General features: G+C 39.8%; 2 protein-coding genes across 2 annotated transcripts in view; one reads left to right on the top strand and one right to left on the bottom strand.

The window, feature by feature from the left end:
• The first annotated feature begins 1,624 nt into the window (after window positions 1–1,624).
• rdhB (retinol dehydrogenase B) lies at window positions 1,625–23,219 on the top strand. Its single transcript, XM_065227118.1, has 4 exons — window positions 1,625–1,958; window positions 2,026–2,288; window positions 2,357–2,494; window positions 22,897–23,219. The coding sequence occupies exons 1-4, from the start codon at window positions 1,661–1,663 to the stop codon at window positions 22,942–22,944; spliced, it is 747 nt and encodes a 248-aa protein (XP_065083190.1). The 5' UTR covers window positions 1,625–1,660; the 3' UTR covers window positions 22,945–23,219.
• LOC135705388 (zinc finger protein 37-like) overlaps window positions 11,678–23,289 on the bottom strand; it is a 29,690-nt gene continuing 18,078 nt past the window's right edge. Inside the window, exon 6 of the mRNA XM_065227105.1 lies at window positions 11,678–11,946. The gene's annotated coding sequence lies outside the window, so the exon portion shown is untranslated. The remainder of the gene's footprint in view (window positions 11,947–23,289) is intronic.

The following is a 23,289-nucleotide window of genomic DNA, read 5'->3' as shown; positions in this document are numbered from 1 at the left end:
CACCTGTATACATGTCAAGGCACAACTCCGCAGGGAATTCCTCCCGGATGACTCGCTTCACTTTACCGTGTTAAACGTTAATCCATACAACATCGATTCTTCTGACTTGAATTTGGTATCCGATAAGTTGCTTCCATCAGAACGGGATCTGCATTCAGTGCTTTCTCGAAATTGGTAATTCACTTATGCTGGTTTCACACTTCGATTGGTGAAGCTGAACTTGATGGTATTATTTATTTTTACACCACGGCAACAGCAGCGTCGGTGGTGTAGTGGTAAGCGTGATTACCTCTCACCCCAGCAGGCCTGGGTTCAATCCCAGTCGGCGCCGCCGGGATGTTCTTAGGCATAACATCACTAATCGTGCCTTGAAGGGAAGTCCCCGGTTCATGAGTTGATGGGTCGATAGGTAGCGTCTAAGTGTGCGCATTGGTGCTCAGCACGGAAAACAAGATCGACGGAAAAAAGGAGAAAAAACACCACGGCAACGATAAAAGCAATGAACAAAGCACTCCGAGCAATAATTTGATCGAATGAACAAGCTGTCGATAGCGCGATCGACATCGAGATATACAACTGTTGCTGAGTCAACAGCCGAGAGTTAACTATAGCACACATATTAAAAGTTAAACCAATCATATCACGTTGTCATTCCACATGGTTGGAAACTCCCACCCTACTGTTGAGGATGAACCATGGAAATTAATTACCAGGTCGGTACACACTTTAGGAGTAGCAAGAATTGGGCATTGATTCCACGAAAACGGCTTACAAATTGGGTCCATGTCGCTTGTCCATGTATTCTTGAGGATTCAGCTGAGCAACTATTGGAAAAAATAGCATTCTATTGATTTTAAATAAAAGCATTTTGAGATAGATTCGATAATTTTACGCTGTAAGGAACATCATTTCCAGAACAACATGTGAAAAGGGCATACAAGCTTTTTGTAAACAAACCTTTGTAGGCCCTTTTCTCACCAACCGAGGGTCGCCCACGCAAATCAGCAATATCATCGGGAAGGGGAAAGTGTCCCCTACCCGGTGATGTTAAAGGTTTGCGTTGGTGTCATATGGGTAGCGAGAAAAAGGCATAAGAAGGTTTGTTTACAAAAAGCTTGTATGCCCTTTTCACATGTTGTTCTGGATTTGTTCTAGCACTTTTTTCAAAAATACATTTTTGCATCTCAAAACAACCAAAAACCTTCTGGGAAGTAAATGGTTAACTAGACTATCTTACTGCAATCGAACTATCTTAAAGCATGTTTCCCACCCGTCCCTTCCAGGCACTTTTATCGGTAATTCGAATCGATTTTATACTTTTCGGATTAAATAAGCTAGACGGTTTTCGGACAGCCCCTATCGACCGACAAAGAAGGAGCACAATGAATCAGAAAACTTAATATGATACAACCCAAACGACTCCGCACATCAGATTGTCACCACAATAATAAAAAGACTTCAACCTGCACACGCTGGCCTGCTTTACCCTCCTTCACCCGAATTGCGGCGGTTAACGTAATCCGATATTCCCAATCAAGAACAAAGTCAACATCAATTCAACTTGCCGCACATCGAGGGAAAATCATTTAAATCAACCTCACAACCGTTCATTCAGCTTAGTACCGCGTTAGACTCGACTCTGACAACACATCGCACAATAATGGACAAGTGGCTCGGTAAAGTGGCTTTGGTGACCGGTGCGAGCTCTGGAATAGGGCAAGATACGACTCTCGCCCTGGCCAATGCCGGTATGGTGGTGGTCGGAATAGCTAGACGGGTAGAGCTGGTCGAAACGCTTTGCTCTAAAGTGACCGGCACTGGAAAGATCTTCGCCAGAAAGTGTGATGTTGCAAACGAAACGGAGATCCTGGAGACGTTTGACTGGATTCGAAAGGAACTGGGCGGAGTCGCCGTTCTGATTTCCAACGCTGGAGTGTTTCGGTGTAATTTTGTGACACGTTAGTAATGTGGACAGTTTTGGGCTGTGCTATGAGAAGCAAATTTTTTGAAGATTTTCAATTTTAGAAAGTGAGTCAGCCGATTTCCGCGATACGTTCAACGTGAATGTCGTTGCAACCTGCATCTGCATACGGGAAGCCGTCAAGGATATGAAGGAACGAGGTGGACCGGGACATATTTTTATCATCAACAGTATTCTGGGAAAGCGAATACCGGACGTGTCGGTACCGATGTTCGGAACCTATCCAGCGTCAAAATTTGCGTTGACTGGTCTGGCAGAAGTGGTACGGAAGGAACTCGTGTACTTCCAACTGCCAGTGAGATTAACCGTAAGTTGAGTGATTTAGTAGCAGCGTGTCTAAATTACATTAACGCTGTTGAAATCGGCACGTTTCAGAGTATCCACCCGGGCATGGTTCAAACCGACATGATCAAAGTGTTCGATTCAGGCTTGGCAGAACGACTTCCAAAACTGCAAGTTGGAGATATTACAGCAAACATTGTCCATTGCTTGACGACTCCGCTGGATGTCCATGTGAGTATTCGATTTGGTTTGAATTGATTGTTGTCTTTGGGATTTCGAAACGCTCAATCGTTGAAATGCGAGACGAGAAATCTGTTTCCGAGTTTTCATCACGGTTGATTGAATTACGTCTCGATATGATGAGAAGTAAACCAGTTTTTGTTATACGCTCGACATTGTTATGAATGCAACTGTCTACAATTTGAATGCTGTCAAGGCACTGAGCAAATACTGCTGACTGAAGCTGCTTGCAATATATCCTAATTTGTTTGCTTCGGTTGGATTTGTCATGATGATTCAGGAACCGCCGGATAATACTACAGTTTCAAATAATCACTGCTTTCTAATCAGGTCTCCAACTCTTCAAAAGAACGTACCGTGTATCTCAAAATTAAGCCTATAGCTGTTCTTACATTTTAGAATTGTTTAAACAAATAGATTTCTGAATTTTTGGCTCAACCGTTTATCGGTTATCGGTATAGAATTGGGCTTATTTGGTTGACTGTGTAAGAACTTAGAGCTAAAAGAAACCTTTTGCCAAAAAAAAACACATTTTTTTTTTAAATAAGCTGAAACTTTCTAAACTGTTGCTCACTGGCAGTCATAATAAAGATTCTTCGTATGTCGCTAATTTCACAAAAATGCGTTCACTACGAAAAATGTTGAAAATCGAGCGTTCAAGGTGTCAACTGAATTTCTGTTTAAAAATTCCGGTCCTGGTCAATGATTCGTCAATTGCACGGTTTTATAAATAATGATTTTCTTCCTATCTCGATGGTTTGAGAAGTCCCTTCAGATTCCCATACATCCAGTTCTCTATATTTCGATATTCTCTCAATCTTCATCTTTTTCTATGTACATGGTCCCTAGCAAATATTCGGGAACAATTTACAGGGTGTCGACTCAATAATGAAAAATAAATTCTCTGATATTCCCTGATTTTCCATTTTTGGTTCTATAATTACTGGAAAATTGCTGCTTTATGGTTTAATTACGAAGTAAATTGCAGGGTTTTCCCTAGCGTTTTACATCAATAGGCAGCATTTTTTATAGTTGGGGAATCAAATCTTTACTTGAATGCATATGAAAATCTACCATTATTCGGGCAAAAGTCCCATACCGCAGCTATAGAAACTCCACTCACATCCATTCAAATTCTCTTGATTCGTAAGTTTTAAATAATAGTTGGAAGGTTTTGAGACCATGCTGAACGGCTTGTTCGTAATATTCTATAAAATATTGAATTTTTCATTTCCATTTTCATTTTTATTTCGCATTTTCACTTTCATTTATCATTTTCATTTTTCATTTTCATTTTCATTTTTCATTTTCATTTTTCATTTTCATTTTTCATTTTCATGCACAAAAGGGGTTCATAGAGCCAGGTCTCCAGTGAAACATCACTGTCCATGTTGCACAAGGGTAGAGGTAAAGATTTGGCACCACAGAATAATAATCACATGGATCAAGTGAATCCAGCTTAAGATTCCGGATAGGGAGGAATAGTGTTTCAAATAGGGGATAGTCGAAGTAACAGTAGTAATAGTAAAAGTAGGAAAGTAAACGTACAGAGGACCATGTTTTACAATACCTGTAAACCTTGTTTTATGATTTCATTTAAGTACTTGTGTTATTGATTAGTTTAGTGATTGATAATATACTTACAGTTGCTCAAATCCGTGGAAACACTCCTCTTCGCTGTCCGGAGTCGAACATCCTTCGAAGTCTGACAATCGTCTATCACCTTCAGTGTTTTCCGTGCTCACGGAATCTTCTGAATCTTCATATTTAGACTCGATCACAGCGTTGAATAGTTTCTTTGTGGTCATCTTGTATTCGCCACGGTTGTATACCATTTCTCTCCAATGCTCCGCTTTTTTTTTTTTTTTTTTAACTCTTTAACTCTTCCAAATTCAAAATAAATTACATTTCATTTTTAACCTAGGTGCTCCAGTTACTGCAGTAACGTACCAGCCTTAATTGTTATGATATATATCTAAGTGTTTTACATTGTTCATGTCTTGGCAATTAAGTATTTTAAACAGGTTTTTTAACCTGCATGTCAGTATAACAATTGATATATTAAAACTAAAACCTAAAACTAAATCTTATCTAAGTGTAAAGGGAATTAATCATTGCAATTGAGGATTGCAACGATTTTTGCCTGAAATTATTCATTATTTTGTTGGACATTTGTTCTAAAGTCTCAACATTCGAAATTCTATGTACCTCGGTAGTACTGTACCAGGGAGGCAACTTCAAAATCATTTTCAGAACTTTGTTCTGAATCCTTTGAAGTGCTTTTTTCCTGGTAGTGCAACAACTAGACCATATTGGCACAGCGTAAAGCATGGCCGGTCTAAAAACTTGTTTAAATATTAGAAGTTTATTTGTCAGGCAAAGTTTGGATTTCCTGTTTATAAGAGGATACAAACATTTAATATATTTGTTACATTTGGCTTGAATGCCCTCAATGTGATCTTTAAAAGTTAATTTTTGGTCAAGTATTAATCCAAGATATTTCACTTGGTTTGACCAGGAAATTGGAACTCCGTTCATAGTGACTATGTGACTACTACTAGGTTTCAAAAACGAAGCTCTAGGCTTGTGTGGAAATATTATAAGTTGAGTTTTGGAAGCGTTGGGAGAAATCTTCCATTTTTGTAAATAAGAAGAGAAAATATCTAAACTTTTTTGCAGTCTGCTGCAAATAACACGAAGACTTCTTCCTTTAGCGGAAATGCCTGTGTCATCAGTGAACAAAGATTTGTGGCAACCCTGAGGCAAATCAGGGAGGTCCGAAGTGAAAATGTTATACAATATAGGCCCAAGAATGCTACCCTGAGGAACTCCTGCTCTAACAGGTAGTCGATTAGATTTGGAATTTTGATAATTTACCTGCAGAGTTCTGTCAGTTAAATAATTTTGAACTAATTTCATAATATAAAGTGGAAAATTAAACTTTTTCAATTTAGCAATCAAACCTTCATGCCAAACACTGTCGAATGCTTTTTCTATGTCTAGAAGAGCAACTCCAGTTGAGTGGCCTTCCGATTTGTTTGAACGAATTAAATTGGTAACTCTTAAGAGTTGATGAGTAGTTGAATGCCCATGGCGAAATCCAAACTGCTCATCTGCAAAAATTGAGTTCGTATTGATGTGAAGCATCATTCTATTCAAAATTATCTTTTCAAAAAGTTTACTTATTGAAGAAAGCAAACTTATTGGGCGGTAGCTAGAAGCTTCAGCTGGATTTTTATCCGGCTTCAAAATTGGAACAACTTTTGCATTTTTCCATTTATCAGGAAAGTATGCCAAATGGAAACATCTGTTAAATAATTTTACCAAGAAAGACAAGGTACTCTCTGGGAGTTTTTTGATGAGGATATAGAAAATTCCATCATCACCTGGAGCTTTCATATTTTGAAACTTTTTAGTTATAGACCTTACTTCGTCCAAATCAGTCCCCCAGGAATCATCAAAAATATTTTCCCGAGAGAAAATATTCAGAAAATCCCGAGCAACCTGATTCTCAATAGGACTAGTAAGACCCAAACTGAAATTATGGGAACTCTCGAATTGCTTAGCAAGTTTCTGAGCTTTTTCCAAATTTGTGATCAAAATTTTACCACCTTCTTTAAGCGCTGGAATAGGCTTTTGAGGTTTTTTCAAAATTTTTGTGAGTTTCCAAAAGGGTTTGGAACTCGGGTCTAATTTAGAAATATTATTTTCAAAAGTTTTGTTCCTCAGGGCAGAGAATCGCTTTTTAATTTGTTTTTGCAAATCCCGCCAGATAACCTTCATGGCAGGACCGCGTGTTCTTTGATATTGTCTCCTACGGACATTTTTAAGACGGATCAAGAGCTGAAGATCGTCGTCTATTATAATTGAATCGAATTTAATCTCGCATTTTGGTACTGAGGCAGCTCTTGCTTCAACTATAGAAGTAGTCAGAGATTCAAGAGCATAATTAATTTCATCTTTGGTTTGCAAAGGAATGTTTGGATCGAAGTTATATTCCATAAATGTTCGATACTGCTCCCAATCAGCTCTATGGTAATTGAAAGTAGAGCTGTTGGGATTACAAATTATTTCTTGGGATATTTCAAAAGTTACTGGAAGGTGATCAGAACCGAAGTCAGCATGGGTAACCAATTGGCTACAAAGTTGACATGTATCAGTTAAGACCAAATCAATAGTTGAGGGATTTCTTGCAGAAGAAAAGCATGTTGGGCTGTTTGGATATTGAATAGTGTAATAACCTGCAGAACAATCATCAAACAGAATATTACCATTGGAATTGCTTTGAGCATTATTCCATGAGCGGTGTTTTGCATTAAAATCACCAATAATGAAGAATTTAGACCTATGACGGGTAAGTTTCTGGAGGTCACCCTTTAGAAAATTCTTTTTCTGGCCTACGCATTGGAATGGCAAATAGGCAGCTATAAACGTAAGTTGTCCAAATTTTGTTTCAACAGAAACTCCCAAAGTTTCAAAAACTTTGGTTTCAAATGAAGAAAGAATTTTATGTTTGATTCGTCTATGAATAATGATGGCAACGCCACCACAGGGTCCATCAAGACGATCATTTCTATAAATCAAGTAATTTGCGTCCTTCTTAACCTTATGGTCAGGTTTAAGGAACGTTTCAGTTATAACGGCAATATGCACGTTATGAACTCGCAAAAAGTTAAATAGCTCGTCTTCATTATCTTTAAGAGATCGAGCATTCCAATTTACAATATTTAATGCTTTAAAATCCATTACTGAATTTTAAAGTCATGACAATATTATTAGCAAATTTTACTCCAGTTTGAATAGCATCAAACATGGAGTTAGATTTAAGCATATCAGAAATCATGTCAATTAATGAATTCTGTAAAAATTCCATTTTAGGAGCAGTAATGCTTCCTAAGTCAAAATTGTCAAAATTTCCGTTAGAACGTTGGTTAGTACTTTGATTTCTACCCGCTGCAATAGCAGCATAGGTAGCTCCATTAACTCGCTGAACATTGTTAGCAGCAAGGGGAGTAGGTACAGATGAAACATTTGAAGCAGGGGTGATATTTGTACCTACGGGTACGAATGTAGAATTTGTTCCTCGCTGACCGTTGTTAACAGCAGAGGAATTTGTACCTGGTCGGAAACGTGGAGCGTTTCTTACCTGTCGGTTAGAACGAGATTGTAGGATCGCTTTGCGAGTCTTACATTCCCAAAAATTGGATTTGTGGTTTTCACCACAATTTGAACATTTAAATTTCTTAGGATCTTCCTTCACAGGACAGTCGTCCTTTGCGTGAGAGGAATCACCACAATTCATGCATTTAGCTGGCATGTAGCAATTTTTAGTTCCGTGACCCCATCCCTGGCACTTACGGCACTGAGTGAGGTTTTGGAAATTTCCTCCAGTCTTCCTGAAGTGTTCCCACTTCACTCGGACATGGAGCATAAGGCTAGCTTTTTCTAAGGCCTTAAGGTTGTTTAGTTCACTAGACTTGAAGTGAACTAAATAAAAATCATTAGAAATCCCGTTGCGCGAATCGCCAGGACGGGATTTCATTTTCATTTTGATTACTTGGAGTGGCACAACTCCAAGTAATTTTGCCAGTTCATCTTTGATCTGATCCAGGGATTCACCACTGGGCAGTCCTTTCATGACAACCTTGAACACACGTTCAGTTTTGGTGTCGTAAGTAAAAAATTTGTGCTTCTTCTCAGTAAGATACTTGAGAAGACATTTAAATCCGTCCAAGGTTTCAGCCAATACACGGCATTCACCCCGACGTCCAATTTGTAGTGAAAACTTAACATTCACGAAATTCAAAAGTTCCATGCGAAGAGCATGGAAATCGGAAGTGGTTATCACAATAGGGGGAATCTTTTCCTTCTTGGCATTAAGCCGGGAAAGTTTACTAGAATTTTTCTTGGATGATGGATCATTCTCATCATCCGTGAGCAAATCAAATTGATTACTCAAATTAATTTCATCAGAAGGGGGGTCAAGAGTTTGCCCCTTTCTTTTGCGTTTAGGCGCCATGGCGGCAGTAAATTTTTATCCAAATCGACTTCCAAGCAGATTACTATAAGAATCTGAAGGATCGAAGAGGAATTTTCCAAATCGATATCCAAGAAGGATTACCTCGGGTAGGGTCCAAACAAGGATCGAAGAGGAATAAGAGTTGAACAAGGTAGAAAAATTTTACAGGTTGAGCACTGAAAAGTGCTGTTTAAATTTGTTGTAGCTTTAGGTAGTAGTAGCACTTCCTTAAGCAAAAAGCAAATAGATCCGCACGGCAAGAGAGCACGATGCGGACTGACCAATGCTCCGCTGTTCTGTTGCTTCTTTCGAAGATCTGTTTGAAGCTCGTTTTCCACGTGAAACAGGATAGTCCTAGTTTCATTTTTCCAGGCACACGTAAATTGAGAGCTTTCCCTAGTATTCCTTGGGATGTGTTCCTTACCACATGTCCAAAGTAGTTTAGCCGCGCCACTCTAATGTTATTGTTGATCGTGTGCTTTCCCAGTTCTTTGCTGTTGGGACTGCCTTTTTGCACTTTGTGAGTTATCGATAACAGTTTGTGGTGGTTGTTCTGGGCTTTCATTGGTAGATACCTCTATGTTTCGGAGATGAACCAACGTCTGGCTGAAAATCTCCTTAATAAAGACAACCAACCAACCAACCAACCTATATGTTGTCAAGACGCTGTCTTGCTTCAAAACTAAGAGCCTTCAGAGCTTTCCATTCTACGGAGAGAATTTCTGTTGCTTTTTAGAACAGTCGCAACTTCCATTGAGTACGTTACGATCGGAATTATTAGCGTATGGCAAAACTTTTTGATCGTTGCCCATCGGATGCTGTGGTCTGCAGCACTATATGCTTTTCTTATTCTTTCTCTGGTAGTCTCCTTTGCCGTCAAGCTGCTGGTAATGTATGCCCCTAGGTATTTTAGTTTCGTCACTACCGCTTTTTGTGTTTCCTCAGGTGCCACATTTTTCGTGTTGAAGGGATCTCTGAACAGCACTTTAGATTTCTCGGTGTTGATCTCCAATCCTAGAGATACAAGTAGCGCCTCCAGTGTAGCGATTATGCGTTCCACATCCTCAATTATAGTGCATAAGAAAAGAAGGTCATCAAGCATATGCAAGGACTAGTGGCAGGATTATGCTGGCAATCTGTTCCACATTTAACTCCGGTTTAAATTCGCGTAACGCTGACAGTACGCTATGCATCATTATTATGAATATTAAAGGGCTTAATGGGCACCCTTGTTTTATGCCCTTTGTTTTTGGGGTTGATTGAGTCCTTTGTCCCAACCATTGCAATGATGTTTCCTCCGTAAGACAAGACATCAAAAAAGCTGCGGTCTTCGTAGTATCGATTCTGTCAAGGCTTGTTTTAGATCTGAGGATACAATTATTGTTGGTTCATCTTTCTACCATCTCTCATCCAGCAATCTTCGCAGTACAACAATTTGGTTCACTGCACTCCTTTTCACCTGGAACGCCATTTGATACGATGGTATTCGAGGCAATTGTCACTCCAATCTGTCGAGCGAAATTCTTGCATAAATTTTATAGACAGTTGAGCACAATGTCATCCTGCGGTAGTCATGGGTTGACTGCGGACCTAAAATTTTCGGGATTGGTATTTGAATTGTCGATAACAAAGATGAGGGTATTTCATTGGTGTTGAATACTTCCGCTTTTAGGTCGGTTATAGCATCAATTGCGTCTTCTGTTCCATACTTAAGGGGTTACGCCTACCTGCAAGACCGAAAAAAAGCAAAAGTTTGGATTTTTTTTTCTCGAAAACGACGCAACATATTGAAAATCGGTTTTCTGCCGTTTATTGAACACACATTAAATGGTACATTTATCAGTCGATGCTGTAAAAACGAGGTCCTGGTGCCCCGCACGGCTGCTCCCAGTGGACGATGTTCTAAAAAACGCTTTTTGCGGTGCCAACTGCGGTTTGTGATGTAATCATCTGAAATGAAAAAAAAAAACATGCTAAATCGTTAAGCATGTGTTACACTAGTCCTTGATCGTTCGGTTTTTTTTTTTTTTTTTTTTTGACAAAATGGCGGCCTTGCAAAGTTGAAGTGCCGATTTTTGATCCTTAAAATTTGTCTTTGATCGGCTGTAAAAAATCGAAATTAAATGCTAGACGAAATCCGAACGATCGTGGACTGCACAAAATAGTACTGAACAGAAATCAAAACGAATCAGACGAATCGAATGTATACAATTCTAGAAATTTTTGGCACCGGTTTTGAAAATATGATTCCGAGATAATCGCGTTTAAAGTTTCAAGTTGGGTTTAGTCCACTATAAGTGAATATTTTTGTACGTCTTTTGAGGAAATATTCTTGACTTTATATACTTTCGATTAGGACAATAAAAAAAAATCGATTTTTTGAAAGTTTGCAGGTAGGCGTAACCCCTTATGTAGCTCTGCGGCGATTCCGTCCGATCCAGGTGCTGAGTTGTTCTTCATAGCTCTAATGATGTTTTCTATTTCCATCCTAGTTGGTGCAGGGCCTGAACGCAATCCGTCATCTTTTGGAAGGTTTTCTAATGTTTCTGGAGATGTTTGCTGTCTCAACGCTATCTCCCAAATCCTGATATTGATGAATTTTCCTCGAACTTTTTCTTCTCTCCTTCGATGCGTTTTGGGGAATCTGAAGGTTTTTACCATCGCAGGAACCTTCATTATTAGTTTGTTCTTAGAACTTGTTTTCTTTCTCGTCAAAATGTTGGTCGAAAGCCTCCTGTTTTTGTCTCCTCGTCGCATTACTTGCTTTCCTCAAATCCGCGTTCATCCGGTCTCTCAGCAGCTTTTGGTGTGCTTCCGTGTATTTTCGACAGGCTTCTTGCCGTCTCGGTGTCATTGGCGATAATGACGCTTGGAGAATACGATTTGCAGATTCTGTTATCACTTTTGTTAGAGAGCTCCATTTTCGCTCGATTGACTCCAAGTTTCCTTGCCGGACCGATGCGAGCTATCGGTCGAGTGTGGCTTGGTATCTGTCACTTATCTCTTCGTAATTTTTGAGTTCGTCTAAGTTAAGCTTTCGCCGTTTTGTTGGATGAGGGGCTTTTGGGGTTCTTGAACTTTGGGGTTTACTTTTTTTTTTAAGTTCGCCTAAGACCATTTTGTGGTCGCTGATATTGTCCCGATGGTAAAAGCATTTAATTCGCGGAAAAACTACAAATGCAAAGATGCTCATCAATAAGTGGCCAATCTGGGAGTCGCTTCGTCTTTTGAAGCATGTTACTTTTACTGAAGGAGACTTTGAATACGTGAGGTAGTTTTTCAAACACAAGCCGTGTATCACGTTCTTCAGTTCCAGGCCATTGAGATTTGACTGTTGGTGGAAGAGATTGCTTCCAATATATAGTTTGTCTTCTTCCGTCATGTCCTGAATGCCGATGTGTGCGTTGAAGTCACCCAATATGACCTATAAATGATAATGAATAAAATATTGTTTTTGTTAGATCTGTTTTTCTTTGATAAAAAAAAATTACTTATTGTAAAAATGTGCAACCATTGATAACAGTGGTGTGATCCCGGTAGGAGGAGGTAGGGTCAAGTACAAGATGCCATCCTTAGCACTCATCTAGCTCGGCCAGATGCCCCTCCAACCTATGGATTTCATTGAACATCGCTGATTAGCAATAGTTATAATGACGCTAAGAATAATAACATTTAGTCACACTAATAATGAGAAAAATATACGTTACGATTCTATTTTGGAGACTATTTTGAAGTCCTGAGAGATATCGCCGAATTCTCCGTTGTCAGCGGATTGTACTGGTCTTACATATGTTGCTATGAATAGAAATACTTTCGCCCAGATGATTGCTGAGGTATGAACAAGAGTTTGAGCTGACCATTTTAAACTGATTACACGCATGTATTATTTTCGCTACTACTATCGAAGTGCCTTCTCCTTCTCCTGGTCTTGTCGCATCGTCGTCATTTGAATTGTACCAGTAAAAGTTTTCTGTTTATATACTGCAGCCTGATAGACATGTTTCTTTGTATTGCGACTATTAACACACCTTGTTAAGTTAGCGCTTCGTCTACCTGATTCCGTTTTTACTCTGAAGCACATCCCCTCACGTTCTAGCTCGCGAATTTTATTAGTTTCTACTCTGTGACTTTTTGATTCCCCTCAACTCTCGGGCTTCTTTGCCAAATTTCTATCTGTTCATTGGGTACTCCATACTCTATTTGGTTTGCATTGATTTGAATACCTGCAGGGGATCTTCGTGCGGATGAAATAATTTGAACTACACTGTCGTAATGGTTTCGGCTTGCGTAGTTCCTGGTGTGTGCTGTTAGACGGTAAGCTATTCTGATGATTCCGTTTGCCATCCCTGCTTCATTAAATATGATCAATGGTCCTTGCTCGTTGAACAAATCAAGCCTTTTTCCGGATATGTCTGTTATAGCCAGAGGAGTAAACCCCGGTTTTGACGATTTTTAATAAACATCAATTTTCATGTTTACATATCTCTGAAACCAATAAAGATACAAGCTATATTGAGTCCGCTTTTTGGAGCATTTTAAACGTACAATCAGATTATTTAATCGTTATTTGTCTACAGCGTTGTCAACTCTGCGATGTTTTCATTTGAAAACTTTAAACGTAAATATCTCAAAATACCCCCACTTTTTTATTTGATGACGCCAAAGTGTTTATATGAATCACATAACGAGAAAAAAGGAGATATTGAATTTTAAAGATTACAAGTTTTTAAAAATGATCCATTCGATATAGACTGTTGGTATATTTTTGAAAGTTGTTCAAATCTGTAAGTATGCTGAAGACCTTATCCTTCTATCTTTAAGTACAACAAAATGCTGAGATCAAATTGTTTACGTCTGCAGTATTGCCATCTTGCGATTTTTACAATTAATAATTAACCAGAGCCGATTGGCACGATTTTTTTAGTTTTGGCCTAAAATAAGTAGAAATCCCATATAAAATTTTTAAAACAACTAATAACCCTTTCAAACCCCTGAAATGCATTGAGCTCCGTTAAATTTTGACGATTCTGAATAAATCAAGGTGTCAACTCAACAAAGAAAATCAAATTCCCTGATTTTCCGATAATTAAAAAAAAATCAACATACAGTGCCTTCCCGTTTTTCAGAACACGATCTCATCTGGAAATAAATCTACTATTCTGGCATGCTTAATCGCTTATGGCGGTAAGCTCCAATTCGGATTAACTTTTAATACTGTCCCTGTTTGGATGATCTGAAAAATGTTTACTTAGAGTCATGCTGATTAACTCTGATGTCGACATCAAAACAGCCGGACCATCTTGGTTGGAATTTAATCCGAAGATAATACCGGTTGGAGCTGTCTTTGTCATGGCAATTTTCTCACCCTTAGAAGATCTGCTCTGACTGTTTCCGAACTCAACTCTAGGGGCAGAAATTCAACCAGTTCTTCTCTTACATATGAAACACTTGTCTTTAATCCCATTATATGTTTCCCTTGATCACATTTTAAGACTCAGCTCCGCAAAAGAATTATTCCGGATAATATGCTTATGCGGATAATAACTTGATGCTAATTTGCGGCCGTACACTCAAATAATTCTACACGTCTGATCGAACTCTTGTCTTTTTTTAAATGCACAATCACATTCCTAGATTCAATGTGTTATACACGTTAGTTTCTAGTGTTGCAAATTTTGAAATGTTGAAAACCTTTCACTATCTATTCAAGTGTAATGCACAATGAATCACACTACTGTTCAAAACAGATGGATTTAAAGTGTTTTGCATTTCAATACGATGTGAATTGCTTGCTCAGAAAGGTAAACATCGAAAACAATAGTTGTGACTTCATCCTATCAACCAGCCTCATATATGAGAACAATCGTCGCGTAGTGAGATCGGGGGAAGACAACGGCAGCAACGCACCCCAACAGTCCAATCCCAAATCGCGACGCATCTAATCCCAAATCAGACGCATTAAGGTGATACTCTAAGGAAGCCTTAGCGTGAAACTTCAAAGGCACAAATGAAAGCTTCCACAAAACATACAAATTTTAAATTACTACTCTCTGTTTGTAGTAGCGCAGCAAACAAGGAGTAGCAATTTCAAATTTGTATGTTTTGTGGAAGCTGACAATTGTGCCTTTAAAGTTTCACGCTAAGGCTTCCTTACAGTATCACCTTACACGGTAACCGCAAAATACTCAATAATGACTACAAAGTAAGCATTTTCGATGGAAACTGGGACTACCCATTAAATGAGTAAAATTTTACCCATTTATGAGTAATTACAACTACAAAAAGAAGTAGTAAGTATTCATTTGTGAGTAGCAAATACTCATAAATAGGTAATATATTTACTCATTGAATGGGTAGTCCCAGTCTCCCTCGAAAATGCTTACTTTGTAGTCATTATTGGGTATTTTGCGATTACCGTGTAAAAAAAACATGTGTAAGCTCAGTTCTGGCAGTTTTGACATAATGTCTATTCATTTTTAGAGTCGGTAAAGTAGAAGTCGATAAAGTAGAATATTGTAGAACGTTGAACTATTGTCGTTTTCATTTTTTGCGGTGTGTGTGGTGTATAATGTTTAAAATGTATGTATTTCAGCATAATATTTTATTTGATGACAACATGTTCGCGTTTGACTTTCAACGTAAGCAGTTCAGCTCGTGCCGTACTCTGTGCCTTTTTTGTTCCCTTGCTGCTACATATTGGCGTTCCACCTCCCGATCGTGTTTGTGCGTTGAGTATGTATTTCAGAAATGCAATCGAAGTGTTCCGTGGCCTCTGTTAGACGCGTTTGTTTTCGGTCACTGGAGTTGTTGGTTCTGATTTTGGTGTTGGTCGCGAGTTGATTCGGCCGGTGAGAAGCTAGTGCTGTGTCTTACAGACTGTGTACTGACGAATTGAAGCCGTTGTGTCTCGAGTGATTGGTGATGGAAATTGGACGCAGTCCTTTTTTCTCTGCCGAGATCCCTATAGTTGGAGCAGTTAGAGTGTGTTTCGTCGTTGATGGGGGTTTACAGTGCTATGTGGGAAAAGAAAGGCGAAAGTGCTGTTTTAAACCAGGGCACCTGATTGAAGCAAAATGGATGGGGAGAGTGGAAATGCCAACTCTCTGTCTTTAACATTTTATGAAAAGAGGGCGGGCCCTTCTTCATTCATCCTCATTTATCCCGTGGATGCACGTGGACGATGTTGCGTTAAAATGAGTTGAACTTATTGCTGAATTGTTCTATCTCACCAACTGTTCAATATTCGCCTAAAAATGAGTAGACCTCGTGAATCAAATGGAACAACGATCAACAAACCTTAGCATAACCATTTCTTCTTCTATCTTTATTAAAGAGACTTTCAGTCATCGGCTGGTTCATCTCTGGGAACTCCAAAAGGGGATGCTCCAAATAACAGAGTTGATAATTTTGGGCCTCAAAAAGAGGTTCCCGATAAGACGACCGGTCTCGGAAGGATGTCACTTTAATACAGAGTTTTTTTTTTAGAGTAGGGGGCTCCTGAGGGAGGTCCTCAAATACAGAGCAGTTCAAATAGTAGTACAAATATATTAAGGTGCAAATCAGATTGGATTTAGCCTTTGTATGTATAAGTATGCATAAATGATTTGAACGTATGTATTGGTTTTGGTGCAGGAGTACCAATACATACAGTAAATTATTGTTTCTCTTTATAAAGGGGGGAAGTATTGTAGTTTTGCAGTTTTAAGTTTAACTATATTTTTTTTCTAAAAACTTCAGGGCAAGTGTAAACTTCAGATTCAAATAAATTCATACATGTAAGGGGTCATGTACTTATTACGTAAGGGTTTATTATTTATCGGGGGAATTGAGTTCAACATTTTCTTATTTTTCAAAATTGCATTATTTACTGACTTTTTTTCCTTTGATTTATTTTCCGTCGATCTTGTTTTCCGTACTGCTACCAATGGGGGGGGGGGGGGTTTGTATGGAAATCTAACTCATGACCATCCACTTGAGAAGCAAACGTGTAGCCAACTACGCCACGGGACCCCCCTCTGTGTACTTATATCTCGGATTTGTTAGAGAAAAAAGGGTTGAAAAAAACTTAAAATAGAGTTGTTAATGGACGGGTCCTAACTAATAGGAATAAGTATTTAGTTTACATGAATGCTAGTATAGACACACCGAACACCATAGCACAAATTCAAGTTTTCGGTTATGGTCTAATCTATAATTTGTGGATCCGAAGTCCGAAAGAAGCAGCAATTTCAATAATGCTCCTTCGACGATATTGATATGTTTGATGAAAGAACAGATAATAATGGCATTTTTTTGTGTATAAGCTCACTGCATGTATAAGCTCACTGCATGTGGAAGCATTAAAAGTTTCCCATACGCTTCCGAAACCAAACGCGCAGGTCTCATTACCGATTTCGATCATCTGAACATCATCTTTCTCGACATTGGCATCTTTAAACTTAAAAAAACACTCAAATTCACTGCCCTCACAATTGACCGAACATGCTGAATCAGATTCAGAGAGAAAGTTCAGAATCTCTTCAAACTCCTCATCGCTTTCCGGTTCCGGTTCTGGATTATACATCGCCACGCTTTCACATACTGGATTCCTGTTTTTGCGCTTTAAAGCTTTGCGTTTTAAAGCCGCCTTTTTTGCCTTCGTTAAATGCGGCATTTTTATCTCTGATTTAAAAACTGCACCCAGAACACGAAGAAGTTACGCACAAATTGAGCATAATTTTTGCATACATTAGTCAGCTGGCAGTGCTGCCAAAAGCAAGTTTAGTATTTAGTCATAATTTCTGTTAGTACTCGACATTATCATTTACGAAAGTAGAAATGCATTATTACGTGTAATAAGCCATCGCAATCAATATTTCTTTCAATTTTAACGCAATCCTCACGCAACATTCACTTGAGAATTGATGTTTTATTTTGAATTCGGTGAAATGATTCTAGCAACCTTGTGAATCAGCCCAACTGAAAATACACACACACACCCTCTCCGACTGTGCCAACAAAACAAGACTGGTCATGTGTTTTTTTTTGTCCTTTTCTCACTGATGTTTGGCAATGATGATGACGTAAAACATTTTGCATTTTAAGAGTGCGAGAGTAAAAGAAACAACAAGCCTGACAGCCAGACCAATGCATAGAGAATTGAACAACAGGAAAGTGCTAGTACGGCGCCGGGAGGAAGCGATCGACGTTTCCAAATTTTCGCAAAGTTCGTTTGGTGAAGTTTTCGCGATTTTGTGCTCGTCGCCGCGGATTTTTTAACGTTTTTATAATAGTTGAGTCATAGACCAACAAAGTGAAGCCGTGTACAAGAGCGGAAAGTGTTGTGAAACATAAAAAAATGAGCAATGAACCAAAACATTGCTTTTTTGGAGTGTGTTAGTGTAGTGTAGTGAGAGGGTGTGCGTTGGCGGCCCAAAATAAAATGAAAGCGCGCCTCAATTGAAATGGGCAGCTTTTTTAATCGAAAAAGGTTAAAACTCAGATTCATGTGAGCGGTATAACAAGGTAAGTGTTTCAAGTTTTTGTTAATGGTATTCCCAATTTTCACTGTGTGCCGGAATCCACGTAAAAATGGGTAATTTCAGTAGTGTCTCTTAAACACACATACACTCGCAAGTATGAGTTTGTATGTAGTTGAATTGTTTGAACTGAATTCCACCTTAACTGACTACTGTCACAGTTGATGGCTTAGGTTAGGTAGTAGTTATTTTGTCGAGGTTGTCGGGGGTGGGGTCAGGTAGTCAGTGTCAATAGCAGGTGGTTGGCGATCGGGTTATTCGTTGGGGTTAAATATTTTTCGTAAAGTTTGCCGTCTTTAATGAAGCAGATAACCGCTACTTCGGCTGATGGTTCATTCGATAGGGCGTTCCTTATGCTCTTCGACATACCATAGAGACACTCACTAGACGCGACGCGAGACAAAACACAACACTTACACGTTCTTACAACGTTAAAATTTACTTTTCTGTCGAACGGTTTCGGGCGTGATACTGCCCGGGACAATGTTCGAACAATTACTCTGGATGTTCATACGTTGTTCCGTACACGTCCAAAAAGAAGAGCATGAGCATGATTGACCGCCCACGGTTGCTACTCTGTTATTGCCAGACCAGCTGTAATTACACAGAGAACCAATAGTTGATGCTTGGGACTAGCAATCATCCTCAATGTGTAAAAACTGGTGATCTAAAACTAGGCAATACCAGCGCCGGCCGCACCCGAACACAGGTCAAGAAAGGAAGGAGTAGGAATGTGTTGACGTGACACTCGCTTTGATGGAAGCCGAGAACACCTCTGCACTTCCACGAGGAATCATTGGGATATTGGGTAATTGGTCGGAGACGAGCCAGCCAACGGCTGAAAGTCTCCTTAATAAATATATAAAAAAAATATATATATTGGGTAATAGGGTTGGGTTTGCAGCAGGGTTCGTTTTGGTAAACGAAAAGCTGAATTGATGTCATAACAATCATATAACGCGAAGGAGCTTGGGATTGAACCCACGGTCTTCTGCTCAGTAAGCAAAAACGTTTGCCACTAGGCAGACGAGCTCCTTTTTAACCATCGAGTTGCTGTTATTACCATGTAGTCATGTTAACAAATAAAACGATTGACGAATCTTGAATGTGGATGGGCTTGAAATTAGACTCATGATGTTCTGCTCAGTAAGCAAAACCGGTTGTTCTAAGGCCACCGAGCCCCTCATATCACATTAAAGCGTTACTCAAGTAACCGGCACCGAAAACAAAGAAAAGTTTTACAAAATACACGATAAACAAGCGATCTTACCATACATTTTTAATATGAAAGGACCTGGGACCGCGTTTTTCTGCTCAGTAAGCAAGCCACTGCAACCGACGATCATTTAAATCCTTAAACTAAAAGCTACGAAAGAGGCCTTCATTAAGATCCACTTTTACGCGACGTTTAATGTTTCGATTTTCTCTTTACGCATGGTTCAGGCAATCATAACAAGCTATGACCGACGTGACGATTGTTTAAGACCTGGTTAAACAAGCTATTCAAATGAAATTACGTTCTCGAATTTTACTTGGCATGTAATGAGCAACAGAAATACGCGATAATTCATATTTTCAGCGGTTGGTGGTTAATTTTAAATATATTAACGGTACTGCCTACGACTACGACGGCGATTACGACAGCGCCTACGACAACGACAACAGCGAATTTGTGACTTATCATTTGTCTAGGATAAACACCTTTGCCCGGCGCCGGCACCTCCACTGGTTCTCCATGTCCGCTATCTGTCACTGTTTGCAAAATATCTAATAGCAATTACCTTTGTTGTAATACTTCCTGTATTGCCATGGTCATCTGGGAGGAGGGTTGCATCTAGTGCTTTCCCTAGGAACCGTTCACGGCCACCAGCTACTGCCCGTCCAGTCTTGGGCGTATCCAGCGAGGCATCCTTCAGATTACTTACAATCTCCGACACTCAATGCAAATGACAGGCACACTTACGCTAGTTACAACAAAAAAACACACACACACCCGTGCAAAGAAACGGATCAAATAAACGTCACTCTCGCGAAAGCCTGTTCCGTACACGTCCAAAAATAAGAGAAGAGAAACTACTGGATTTTCAGATTTGTCTACTAGATTTTCAGATTTGTCTGGTTGAAAAGGCAGGATATAATGGGAGGATCATCTTCATTCATCAATGATTCAGCAGTATTGGTGATAAATAATAATTCCCAGACGTTTAAATGTGAAGCTTTTTTGGCGGTTTTGATGAGTTTTGCACCTTTCTAGTCTATGTTATGGTGTAAGCTAATTGTGTGTATCGCAACAGCTGATTCATTGGGTTTACTGTTGTCTACAGCATGCTTATGTTCCTTTAGACGGATTTAAATTTGAGGCCCGTTTGTCCGATATAGACCCAAGAACAATTCTTGCAGCGAATTTGATAAATTCCAGACTTTTCATTCTTCACAGCAGGTCACGCAAAGTTCTGTCGCTCTTGTGTACTACCTGTAGTCCTAGTCGCTTGAGTGTGGATTTGATTGGGTTTGTGATTCTGGGATACAACGGCAGACTGATTCCCTTTACTTCACCGGTTCTAGTGTCGTTATATTTTGTCGGTGCTTCTCTCGTTTGTGTTTTCGGAGAACTCCTTCGTACCCATTCACTTGAGCCGCTTTGTAGATACGGTTTCTTTCATCTGCAAACTCGTCATCTTCCATACCGTAGAGACTTCTTAGTTTGTTCAACACTGGGCAATCCACCAATATGTGTTCCACTGTCATGGTAAGTTTGCAAGTGTCGCAAATCATGTTGTGTATTGCACGTATGTGCCCGGAACGGAGACGAGACATGATGATCTGGTCTTGTCGACTTGGGGTGTCCTGCCATTTATTGGTCTACCCTTTCACCTTCCGAATAAAAGATTGCCTTCTGGAAGCCCACTCATGGTTCCAGGTCTCACAAATAATGAGCCAGACCCAGCACTTAATATTTGGAGCAGGCATCTCTTTACTGTACAGTCGACCGGAGCTGCTGGTAGCTGCCAGATGATCTGCTTCACAATTACCTCTAATACCGGTATCCAAAGTAAAACTGTATTCGATGGTGAGTGTTCTTGAATCCCCTGGATCCAGGGATGTCCCGGGAACTGGAATTCTAGGGTCGAAAGGGCACTGGCAAAGTCTGAAAAGATGCAGATGGGTTCGCTGGCGCTCGTAGTGACAGCCAGCAGAATAGCCGCACTTTCCGCGGAGAAAACGGAGCATTGTTCAGGGTGCCGGAAAAAATGGCTCTCGGTAAAGTCTGCTATTCCAAATCCGACTTTTCCTCTAGCTTTAGAGCCGTCCGTGTATCGGTGGTAAGCGTGCATTGCCGAAGAGTTGTCTCTGGCTTTGAAAGGTACCCCGATCCCCTAGCTTTGTTCCAGTGGACTTCTGACAAAGGGGGGACTTTCTGATGCGCCAGTTATCAAGAAGTATGTTCCCCTCTCTGAGGAGGTAGCCCTCTTCAGTTTCGGTTGTTTTCTTCTCTAGGAAACTGATCGACATCGACGCAAGTGTTTATGCTCCACGCAAGCCAACCCTGCTACAGTGCGGCTGGCTGGGAGTCAGTCTGGTGATGAAGAGTTCAGCGGCTGGGCAAAAGAGCTCTATCCCATAGAAGATTCTTCTGTTTACCACGACTTTGGCGACCCTCAGGGTGAGCTTTTTATTGCAGCACCAATCAAGTTCAGTATTGTACGGCAACTGTTGCGGATCTTGTTGAAGTGAATGGCTAAGCTGATTTATCCAGAAGTGCTTCGACAATCCGAACGTTTTTCCGGAAAGGGATAGGGATACCATCACATTTGATCGGGTGTTGTAAGGGATGATGGGAAGAGCGGCATATATGTGATGTAACACTTTTCTTGACTGCCAACACAACCCCGGATTGAGACACCCATCTATGGATAGTGGAGACTGCGGCCTGTAGCTTTCTGCGAAGAGCCTTCAGGGTGAGACCAAGTACAATGCTTAACCGGTGATTTCAAATTTGAGTCTGGACAAAATTTTTAGAAAGCAGTCTGTTCACTCGACTGTAAATCGAGATAAAAAATCTCCTAGACCATCATAAGAATTACACGTGTGCAATATGGACGAGAGAATCATCACTGAAACTTTCAAATCATTTGGTAACATGTATAAAAATTTACAACTGTTTTTGGGTATTGCATTAATTTCGTGTTTGTGGCCTTCCTTAGATCAGTCGGTAAAAAAGGCGCAGCTACAAAACTAGGGATTTTTCGGGTTGGAAAATTTCTTGACTTCCCTGGGTATAGAGTATGATTGTACTTGCCACACAATTATACTAATGCAAAAATGGTACATGCAAAGCTTTCGATTAATAACTGTGGAAATGCATCTCGAACACTATGTTGAGAGCACGATAATAAATAAGCTTGAAATGCGAAGAAGAAGAAGAAAAAGAAGAAGAGTTCCGTGTTCACCCTTTAGAAAACTTTTCAGGATATCGGATGAGAACTTAGAGAAAACGTTCATGATTCTGAAACTTGACCAGCTCTATTTTAAAACTTGGCTACGCGCTTGAGTGTATCAAAGAAATAGTGCCATATCTGGTACACTCACCCTAGTCCAATCATCACAATTAGGTCTATTATGCGCGGCGTGTGAGGTGAGGTGACAGTGAAGTAATGGTGAAGTGACAATTGTCACCGCGGGTGAGGTGAGTCTCCGTGCAAATCAAATGGAGAGTCACCTCACGCGAGGTGACAATTGTCACTTCAGAAGTGACAGCGTCTCACCTCACCTCACACGCCGCGCAGAATAGGTCTAAATATTTAGATTTTACCTGAAAAATAATAAATAAATCACTTCTTCTACTACATTTTCAGATCGACGATATCACAGTGATGCCGGCGATGGTACCAAGCGTACAATAGATGAAGGGTTAAGCTGAAAGATAATTTTACGAATACAAATTCACCACAAATACACTTAATAAATAGACAAGTAATCTTCCATCCGAAAGCGTCTGCCAAAAGTAAAAGCAAATCCATTTCATTAGCGACGAGTATCTCTTCACGTATCCAGTTCAACTAAAACTAGAATGCCATAAACCTACCAACAGCAAAACGTGCATATGTAACGTCAATAAAATTCCCAGACTTGATTCGATTATTACGTGACCTCTGCTAATAAAAATGAAACATTTCAATTGACCGAAATCTTATTGCCAAGTTCCCTCCTCCCATCGCATGCTTCGAGTCTCAACTCTTCCATCATCT

The sequence above is a fragment of the Ochlerotatus camptorhynchus genome, unplaced genomic scaffold (genome assembly GCF_037179485.1).
Source record: "Ochlerotatus camptorhynchus isolate MF236.1 unplaced genomic scaffold, CSIRO-AGI_Acam_v1.1 ptg000266l, whole genome shotgun sequence".
NCBI lineage: Eukaryota > Metazoa > Arthropoda > Insecta > Diptera > Culicidae > Ochlerotatus > Ochlerotatus camptorhynchus.
The sequence above is the reverse complement of the archived record's forward strand: the minus strand, read 5'-3'. Positions and strand labels throughout refer to the sequence as shown.